Source organism: Sinocyclocheilus rhinocerous, unplaced genomic scaffold (assembly GCF_001515625.1).
Source record: "Sinocyclocheilus rhinocerous isolate Xijiao unplaced genomic scaffold, SAMN03320098_v1.1 scaffold306, whole genome shotgun sequence".
Taxonomy (NCBI): Eukaryota; Metazoa; Chordata; class Actinopteri; order Cypriniformes; family Cyprinidae; genus Sinocyclocheilus; species Sinocyclocheilus rhinocerous.
In genome coordinates, this window is record NW_015662161.1 from 604,468 (window position 1) to 615,648 (window position 11,181).

The 11,181-nt window shown below is 37.2% G+C and overlaps 1 protein-coding gene across 1 annotated transcript in view; it reads left to right on the forward strand.

Annotated features, from left to right (window-relative positions):
• The first annotated feature begins 2,939 nt into the window (after window positions 1–2,939).
• The window catches only part of LOC107727490 (dipeptidyl aminopeptidase-like protein 6), a 114,983-nt gene continuing 106,741 nt past the window's right edge, over window positions 2,940–11,181 (forward strand). The window contains exon 1 of the mRNA XM_016537363.1: window positions 2,940–3,576. Within this exon, the coding sequence (XP_016392849.1) occupies window positions 3,385–3,576 (192 nt within the window). The 5' untranslated portion in view covers window positions 2,940–3,384. The remainder of the gene's footprint in view (window positions 3,577–11,181) is intronic.

The following is an 11,181-nucleotide window of genomic DNA, read 5'->3' on the forward strand; positions in this document are numbered from 1 at the left end:
TATTTGGTGTAACAGAATATGTTGACATGCTTTAATGTTCAAAAAACACATTATTTTTCAAATACTGTACATTATTGTAGGTTTTGTTCACTATTTTTCACTGCTGTTTGGAGCTTTATTGAGTCCAGTATAATAGCTGTGAGTGGTGCGAACTAACCCTGTGATTTCTCAAAGATGAAAGTGATGAAATAAGATTGAAAGTGCAGCCACAACATTGTGAGTTTCCACCATGTCAAGTATTGTGGTGCATTATATTATTACACTAACAACTTGATCTTAGCACCTTTTTGGCTGAGATATGATGGAAATGTAACATTCATGTGCATTCACCTCAACAAAGATCAGAAAAGGGTCTAACACTTCACAGGAAAGACCGCTGGACTTTGCATACAGCCCTATTTACTTCAACATGGCTTCTGGGTAAATGTGGTCGTTTGAAGAGTCTGGATAATGCAGACACTGCATCGTCAAGCAACATCCCTTGAGGTCAGGTTTACGAGTTTATCATCTATAAACTATGATTAAGGGTTATCCATGATAGAGGCTTCTCTATTTTTGCCCATTAGGTCAATTAAACCTGAACACCTTGTAGCACCGAATGCATGAATAATGCAGGCCATAAGTTATTCAGCCTCCAGCACCTCTGTTTTGAGTAAGCACTCTTCAGCTGACTGCCTGCGCTGCAGGAAAATGGAAATTGCACCCAGTAAAAGGGAAATTAATTGATTCTTGCACACTACTTAATTTCCTGTGCTTTCTAGAGATATTTGGGATACAGTCTGGAGCATATTAACAAGAGCTGGAGAATGTATTTGAGATCGTTTTGATCAGGTAAATGGGCTCGTTTTATATATATTTGTGTGTTTAAATTGTTCTAACCAAAAACCATTCGTTTGTGTTTATTGTGTGATTTATGGATTATATCACTTAAGTAGCGTCATGCAGGAATTCATTTTTCTTCTTCTCACTAACATTCGGATATTACAACTGAATAAAAGCCAACAATAACATCAACTCGGTTAGCTGATTACCTTAAAAGTCCATATATATCAGTTCATACTGCTGTTAACACTTTCTCCAACAAGCGGATGCAATGAGACCTGTTTTCCGCTTTGGTCAGGTGACGTTCAACATATAACTCATTACAGACTTTGCAATGATTAAAAATGTTGGTTAAAAATACCAAAATCACTTGACACCTTCATGTATGCTACTGTAACTGTCAATCACACCCTGCAGTGGCTAACTTTAACTCTTAATTTCCATCCTTTTTATAGAAATGCTTCCCAACACAGTCAAATTACAACACAGCTTTATTAATGTAAGTTACCGAGCTCAAGAGGTAGGCTACAGCATAAGAAGAATGACCCAAATATTAATATCGTAAATCTCAGGACTGACACAATTTGTGGCTTGTAGGAAATGCCTTAACTGACAGATTAATTGCTTAAACTGAAAGTGTGTTGGAAATAAACCTCTCAGATTTCAAGGTTCTTCTTTTTTTTTTCATTAAGAGTAGCTAGTCTAGTATAGCTATTCATTTGTTTAAATAACTACTTTAACAGAACGTTACTAGAACGTTAATTGTGCTACAACTATATCGAGCATATTTGGCAGGAAATTAGCCTCACATTAACAGTTAAGTTGATGTTCGTGTGTTGTTGCAGTCAGGGTGCTAAACGCCTAGGGATCATAAATATTAAATTCCCAAACAATTGCGCCATTTTCAATCGATTTTGTGTAATTAAAATAGCTTCTTTTTGGTAGTTTAATGGATGACATTATCGCAGTCTGAGCTGTTGTATTTCATTTTACCACAGTGTGGCACTCCAGTACTGCGCATATGACCTTTCCAGCATTGTTTAGAAGTAAAAGAGAAAGGTTATTGCTTAATACTAAACATTTGTAAAAATCCATCAGTTGATGGGATGATACATAGTCTAAGTTTCGGTCGGTTTAATTGCTCTTTATTTTAATGAATGTGAGATTGCTGTGCGTGGTGTGTGAGTGTGTGTGTGTTCTTCAGATAAATATCCTGTCAGTGGTCACTTCTCATGCAGAACGCGTCTCATCCACACACACACACACACACACACACACACACACACTGCTCTGCGTAAAGCTCACACTGCTGTCTTTCCATCACTCGCCTCATTCCTGAAATGCAGTGAGATGTAAGCTCTGTTTGTTAAATCCGGTGACAGAGTGCAGTTTAATACAGGCTGCTGTGGAGACGCTTTTCTGCAGGCGGGCTATAGAGGAAACAACGTGCTTTGAATGCAGAGCAGACTTTCTCTGGTGCCGCGCAGGCTCCAGTCAAAGCCATAAAACAGAGAAATTACTCCAACGGAGCGCATTAGAGATTCATTTCAATTACAGGCTTCGTCTTACTGCCTTCCTTCGGAGGACATCAGGCTCTGGGCTATTCAAGAAGGAGAGCGTTTACCTTCTGCGGGAGAGGGACATTAAAATAAAGAACATCCGAGAAGAGCAGCTGAGGAGAGATTCCGCGCTTTGAGATGCTTTAGTGGTTTCACCGGACTCATGGCTTCGCTTTACCAGAGATTCACGGGGAAGATTAGCACCAACAAATCTTTTCCCCATCCACCTGAAGCCAGTCATCTCCTGGGTGGACAGGTTCCCGAGGAGGAGAATAAGGCTGGGAAGAGTCCTCATCACCCCTCTGCGCATATGACCTTTCCAGCATTGTTTAGAAGTAAAAGAGAAAGGTTATTGCTTAATACTAAACATTTGTAAAAATCCATCAGTTGATGGGATGATACATAGTCTAAGTTTCGGTCGGTTTAATTGCTCTTTATTTTAATGAATGTGAGATTGCTGTGCGTGGTGTGTGAGTGTGTGTGTGTTCTTCAGATAAATATCCTGTCAGTGGTCACTTCTCATGCAGAACGCGTCTCATCCACACACACACACACACACACACACACTGCTCTGCGTAAAGCTCACACTGCTGTCTTTCCATCACTCGCCTCATTCCTGAAATGCAGTGAGATGTAAGCTCTGTTTGTTAAATCCGGTGACAGAGTGCAGTTTAATACAGGCTGCTGTGGAGACGCTTTTCTGCAGGCGGGCTATAGAGGAAACAACGTGCTTTGAATGCAGAGCAGACTTTCTCTGGTGCCGCGCAGGCTCCAGTCAAAGCCATAAAACAGAGAAATTACTCCAACGGAGCGCATTAGAGATTCATTTCAATTACAGGCTTCGTCTTACTGCCTTCCTTCGGAGGACATCAGGCTCTGGGCTATTCAAGAAGGAGAGCGTTTACCTTCTGCGGGAGAGGGACATTAAAATAAAGAACATCCGAGAAGAGCAGCTGAGGAGAGATTCCGCGCTTTGAGATGCTTTAGTGGTTTCACCGGACTCATGGCTTCGCTTTACCAGAGATTCACTGGGAAGATTAGCACCAACAAATCTTTTCCCCATCCACCTGAAGCCAGTCATCTCCTGGGTGGACAGGTTCCCGAGGAGGAGAATAAGGCTGGGAAGAGTCCTCATCACCCCTCATCCCGACCCCCGGTCCAGTACCGCAAGAGAAACGCCTGCGAGGATGAAGACGTAAGAGTCGCGCTTTTCATTTCTTTACGCGCTGACTGTGCTTTTGTTATTTGAGTATACGTTTTTTTTCCTTTTAACGAGGAATAAAGTAGAAGTAAAAGTTGTTGCTGCATGTCGTATAGTTTAAAAGGGATTATTCTTTTTTGGATTTGGAAAGTCAGAGTTGGTCGTGTAGCGCACTGAGCGTTTTTTTTTTTTTTTTACTAAAGCAGGGTTTTAAACTGTAACACAACTGTTACGGTTCGGTTTAGTTCTTTGAAAGAAGGCAACACAAACAGTGACCATGGGTGCTTGGCGCGGAACACATAACACGTAATCTGTGTTGTTTCTACGCTGCGTCTGCCACATGTTATTTTCACTGATTTGACCTTCGAAGAGAAGAATGACGTCACAGCTGATGATGCGTCACAAATCGTCGCCTTCAAACAACATGTGCTATGCTATCAGGTGTTGCTAAAATTCGTTTCAAATATTAGACAATTCTGGGGCTGAATGTACATGTGTTTAAAAATAACTACCATTAAAAATATTGGGATAATCTTTTATTTCTTTTAAATTATGCAGTAAACCAATGTTGTTTTAAAATATTAACATTTGAAAAACTTCTGTCCGCCAAAAGACAGTGTGGCGTAACCAAAATGCAGGAAGCCATTTTGTTGTCACGTGTTGAGAAAATCCAGCATGAATCAAAGATGACCCCTGTAAACCTTTGTGACCCTGTGTCGAAATTGTTAGGTTTTCTTAAATAAGTTAGCTTTTTATGAGAAGCCATGTTTTGTTCTTGTCAAATTGACTAACATATTTATATGAATTTTTGAACGAATATACATACACAGTCAAACCAAAATTTATTAAGACATTTCTCACATTATATCACAGTTTATTCGCCTATAGTTTAGAAAACGGTAATAAAATATGACAATAACTCAGAGTTAAACTGTGTCAGAACAAATTCATCTTGATAATGTCAGATAACTTTGATAGAAAGCTATGTAATGGATTACAATCAACCAAAAATGTAATTCAGATGTAAAATTTAAGTACACAATTAGGCCCTGTCCACACGAACGCGGTTATTTTTAAAACCGCAGCTTTTTCTACGCGGTTAGGCCGTTCGTCCACACACAAACGCAGCACCAGTTCACTGAAACCGAACATTTTTGAAAACGCCTGCCAGGGTAAAGATTTTCAAAAACTCCGCTTGCAGTGTTATCGTGTAGACAGCGAAACCAACGTTTTTGGCTTGTGACGTCGGCGCCTGCGCTGTTATCTCCGCCTACTGGAGACTTTTTCAGGCTTCTGATTGGCCAACATGGCTTTACGGTTGAGATTATATCGCCACCTGTTGGTTTGGCATGCTCTTGGCAGTGCTTCATAGCATGCAGCAATGCTTAATTTTGTCCAGTCTGTGGTGTAAAAAGGTCACATTAGCAATTAAAGAAAAAACACCCAAGCAAAACATAGTCAGGTCAAAGTGTCTCTCCCTCTATATATTTATATTTATATGTGTGTGTGTGTGTGTATGCATACATATAATATATATGTGTTATATGATATACTGTATATATGAGAGCATGATATCTTTGTGCCTGTAGGGAATAGCATACTTGCTTAATGGATGATGTGTTCACTTTTCGTCATTGAAACTGTCTAGACAAATCGCTCATGCTTTGCAGGGTCACGGCCTACTAGAGCTGACTGCAGAAGGTTATGACTCTCGAAGGTACTTACTGTAAAATCATCTAGATTAGTGGTTATGTTATAAAGACTTAGTTTTACTCAGAACCACAGCCTCTTTCTGGAATTGTTTTACAGAGTAAGACTAAATAATGTTTACATAACCAACTGCAGTTTAGTTTGCTTTGGTATATTGCATTAAATAGTTCTGATAGCTTTGGCTTCAACAACAAAAACGGGCTCTTTTAACAAGCTTTGGATGTTGGGCCAACAGAGCTGTGGATATTCTGAAGTCCCGCTCTGTCCGGTGACAGTCTGTCAGCACGAGCAGATTGTGCTGAATAATTAATGACCGAGGCAGTGACAATCAGCAGACAGCTCAATCAGTCCCCCCTGATTTTGATCCCTGTTGTGTTTCGCAAGTAATCATTTTTGTGGATAAAGCTGTGCGAAAGTTTGGTCCAATATCAAGATTCAAATTTAAATATATAATATTTATCAAATGTTATTTTGATTTAAGCAATAAGGCATAAAAATAGGTTTTGATACATTGTAAATACAGATTGTATTTTAGTGCAGCTGATATCACTACAAAAATTATTTTCTAAAGTTGTACTTTTTTCAGTGTACTCTTAAAAATAAAGGTGCTTAAAAGGTTCTTCACAGCGATGCCATAGAAGAACCATTTTTGGTTCCTCAAAGAACCATTCAGTCAAAGGTTCTTTAAAGAACCATCTCTTTCTTACCTTTTTATAATCTGAAGAACCTTCTTTAGCCACAAAGAACCGTTTGTCAAAGAGAAAGGTTCTTCAGATGTTAAAGGTTCTTTATGGAACCATTTAGACAAAAAGGTTCTTCTATGGCATCGTGAAGCACCTTTATTTTTAAGAGTGTATATTTACCAATCGGCATACAGAATTCATACTATCCTTTTAATAATGTGACTTAGACATCCTTTATTACTAGTACATCTACACTTATATAATTGAATTATACACTGAATTATATTGTCAGTCTGATTTGAAATGCACAGGAAAAATTCATAGATCTTTGTTGTAGTCAGGCAAAACACAGGTGAGTGTATTGCGTGTATGCAAATCTTGCAGAGTAAAATGACATCTTTAACATCAGCTCTTTGTTGCTTTTATAACCTCATTCATCACAAAGACAAGAAACAATGAGCACTCATGCACTCTATACTGCACTTCAGTAATGCGACTAAAATAGGAATACTCCACATGTCTTAATTCGATTTCTGTTTACTTCGAATATGACTTTAGCCGGATTAAGGTCATCAAAAATCTCTGTTTACATGGTAGATTCTTAATCAGAGTGTTGTCTTAATCGTGTTAAAATCGGATTATTGTTGTCCATGTAAACATACTCACTGACTTCAGCTCAAGCCACCTTCACTGGCTTCATCTTATCAATACAAATAACTGTTTGTTAATGATACTTAGGCTACATCTGCACTAATAATTTAAAACGCATCTTTTCCTCTACAATTTGGTCTTCCATCCACACTGAAAACACACTTTTGTACAGGAAAAATTTAAAGTGTTACCATATTTTCTTGTAAAAAATACTCCAATAATAATTTTAATAACGCGTTGAGATGGTATTTTTAAAGGCGCTATACAAAATAAAGTTTATTATTTCTATATTATTAATAATAATAAGTTTCATTTATATATATATATATATATATATATATATATAGACGGCAGCATACAGCAAAGTAGAATCAAGCACTATGAAATACAAAACTTATGGATGATAACAGTCAGAAAATAAGTGATAATAATCTATTTACAACTTCGCAAAAATCATGTTTTACAGTGTGAAGTGTAATTTTTTAATGATAGATACTTTCTCCAACTATAAGTAAGTCAAATCAAAGGCTGATTTCAGAAAGGTGTAAACACCGTGGCTCTGAAAAATTAACTTGTTATTAAAACGATTGTGTTCCCTAAATAATAGTCGGTTAATATGCAGTGATGCTTAGCTAATTAGAAGGTTAGACTATCCATTGACTTCCTGATCTACAGACTGTCACCGTATAAAATATCACACCAGGTTTTTCGTCTTGTAATCCCTTGCTGTGTTTGGCGGGGCTGTGAGGCAGTACAGTGACCTTAATTAATCATCCATAGGTGGCTGGCCCAGAATAGAGTGACTTTTAAAAGGACAGGGGCCTGTGGATATGTTTCCTTTCATGAAGAGAAGCATATTGACTTTCTCTGTATACTCCAGCAGGCGGGGGGCAGTCGAATAACCTGGCTTTGCCTTGTGTCACAGTCCACAGTGTGTGACAGGCTGGATAAGATCAAGCAGGCTGCCTGAAGACAGGAGCTTGAGAATTACAAATCGTGACTTGCATGTTTTGGTTGCGGTCTTGTCATGTGATCCTCAGGACCCAATGAGAGCTGCCGGTTTTTGCATGCTAACTAAGCCACACAACTAAGGACAGTTGAGTAGGTCAATCAACACCATCTTTTTAATTACCTCTCCACACACCAGTGAAAATGATAGCGCCTGTGTGGAAATGTCACACTCGACTGTAGGCTTACTGCTCTATTATGAATATTACACACGTAGCATTAGAGCACTAATGGCATGTAAATGAGTATCACACACAATTACATGGCCCGTTCTTGATGCTTTACATAGCGTAAACACTTTGTCAAGCAGATCATGAAAAATATGCACAGTGAAACTTTTTTTTTTTTGGTACTATAAAAATGATCTTATCCGAAAATGCTTTTATAAGCTTCACTAAATACAGACTGTTTGGTCGAATGCGCTTATCTCCTTGCTTAGATCCATTCCAAGAAATGTATCTACATCCTAATCTGGTGGTTACGTCACATGTCTCTGGAGTATACCGAGGTCATCTAACCATTTTAAAACGTGTCATTTCACTACACATCCTGAGACTGTGTCTTTTATAGGAGGTGTGAGTATTTAGCAATTGTCAAATATGGTAAAGTGAAGGCAAATGCTACCAGTGTATAGGGTAAACCAATCATAAAGTACACTTTTCACTCCATCGACTTTTATTCCTACCCATATGAACATGGGAGACCTATGGAAACCCACTTCTGCCACTGAATAAAAAATAAAAAAGTAATTGTGACTTCTTTTCTCAGAATTGCGTGATTTACTCACAATTCAATTGCATGATATACTTGCAATTCAGATTTTTTTTTTCAGAGTTTATATCTCACATTTTTGACTTATTTTCTCAAAATATTGAGATATAAACTTGCAATTGTGAGTTATAAAGTCCAATTCTGAGGACAAAATACTGATCTAAGTAATAGCAATTGCAAGTTTAGCCTATATCTTGCATTTCTGACTTATTTTTTCAAAATTGAGAAATAAACTTGCATTTCTGACCGAGTTTATGTTTATGTCTCGCAATTTTGACTTTTTTCATGAAATTCTGACTTCTTTTCTGAGAATATTGAGATATAAACTTGCAGTTGTGAGTAATAAAGTCCAATTCCGAGAAAAAATGACAGAATTGCAAGTTTATAGCTCACATTTATAACAAGCTATTGTATAAAGTCAGAATTGCGAGATATAAACGAGCAATTCTGAGAAAAACATCTGTATCTTTACGTAAAATAATTTGTATACCTTAACACGCAATTGCGACTTTATATCTCACATTCTGACTTTATAACTTGCAGTTGCAAAGTTTTTAAGTTGTGTTTTTGAAGTTTTTAAAGTTTGTGAAGTTTGATGAACTCGTGTGATAAATTTGTGCGATTAAAAACAGGTGTGGCCAATAGAGGATCTAAACATCACCGATTGGCTTCTTGATTTGAATTCAAAGAATACAAACTTCAAAGTCCCAGGTGTGCAGTGACAAGTCACAATGAAATCAAAATGAACAATTCTTTTGTGTGTGTGTGTGTGTGTGTGTGTGTATGATTTTAAAACTACATATGAAGCGATTATGACTATGCAAACTTTGCAAAGTGTCAGCAACTACCACACAAAAGATGTACAGTAACACGGTAAAGAAATGTAGTTTTCAGTCACACTCATATAACAAGATAATATTTAACTTTAACTTTTTTTTTTCCTACTTTAGACCTAATTGTTTGCCTTTTTAGTATTGATATGAACAGGACAGACAAAATCTGTTAAGTCTTTTAATAATTATAAAAGTACGGAGCCCCGCACATGACATGCAAGAAAAAATCAATAAATTGTGCGCACGATTTACTAATTCGTTCCCTCGATGTACTAAAACATGCACACGATTACTGTTTCGTTCCCTCGATTTGCTAAATCGTGCGCACAATTGACTACTTCATTCTCTCGATTTATAAATCGTGTGCACGACTTAGCAAATCGAGGGATGAATTAGTAAATCGTGCGCACAATTTATAAATCGAGGGAACGGAATAGTAAATCGTGCGCACGATTTAGCCTACTATTTTTTTCCTGCATGCCATGTGCGGGGCTCCGTAATAAAGGATTCGTCAATCAGTCGACGAATGAGATGATAGAAGTCCAAAATTTCTCTAATGTAGATGCTCTAATGTTATGGGTTAATGGGTTTCTTAAGACATTCTTTCAGATTTATATCACTATAGGCAAGAAAAGACAATTGCAGTTTCCACTGTATGCTGACTTTAAATGTATTATTTATTTTTTACTTGTTGTATTTTATAATTTATTAAAAATTGCAAAAAGGTGTGTAAATAAATAAATAAAAAGTACATATTATGCCTGATGAAGAACTGCTTGGTCGAAACGTTGAGCGGTTTGGGTATTCTTTTTTTTTTAGCTGTAATTTCAGTGTGCAGACATTATTTTTCTTAATTTTCACTTTGATTAAAACCAGAAGTGTGACATCTTACCCTTTTTGTTGCAAAGAAATTTTGTATACAGAAATTAGAATTTTAATGTCGACACTATTAAATATTCATGAGCTTTGTTTTGTCTCAAAAATATTCACACAGACAAAATTAAAATGTCAGATGGTGAAGGCAAACACTTGAATCTAGAATCTAGATCTAGCTGACCTATGTACGTGACGTTATCTTCACAGACCGACAAGCAGAACCCGTTCAATCAATGTTGTGATCTGATTAATATGCAAATATGAACATAAACCCCAGGGTTGACAAATGTACAGTGTGATGTCTTGAAATCTGATTGTCCATGATTAATTTATCTCTCAGGGTACAATATGCACAGTGTAACATGAAACATCATAACCCAGGCTTGTGTTTATTTAGGATTTAGAAAAACTATTTTAAATATAAAAATCTTTTTTGTATGTACTAGAGATGCTTTACTGACAAATTGAGCACGAAAGGTCAAAATTAGAAGACAGAAAGGCATTTTAGCATGAAAATCGAAAGTAAGTGACTCTAGGTGTGTCTCACGAGTTATCACATCTGAGAGTTTTCTTATGTTTCCCACTGTGATAACGGCAGAGCAGATTGTTAATGTTGAAACATGTTTTGTATCCAAGCCGCTAAGTGTGAGAGACACATCACTGATACAAATGTCTCCCAGAGGACTCGCTCGTCTAAGCGATGGAGCAGACAAATGTTATTCTTAGTCCTCCACGTTCTCATTCACGTAGACTTGATATAGAAATGTGTCTCACTTTATACTTAAAATGAGAGACAGTCATGGGTGACATTTGACTCTTGAGTCAGGGGGGGGCAAGAAAAAAAAAGAAGAAGAAAAAAAATATATATAAATGAAATAAATAAATAAAAACAAAATATTATTTTTTCAGAGGTAAGCATCAAAACAATGCCCTACCGTATTGCAACGCATCAAAGCAGTCAATCCAACACAGTCAAGAATAACTTAAAGAGGTTGCCACCATTTAGTAAACTGTGGACTAGCTTTGGCTCTTCCTGCTGACTTGAATGGTGATGCTTCCCGTTTGTC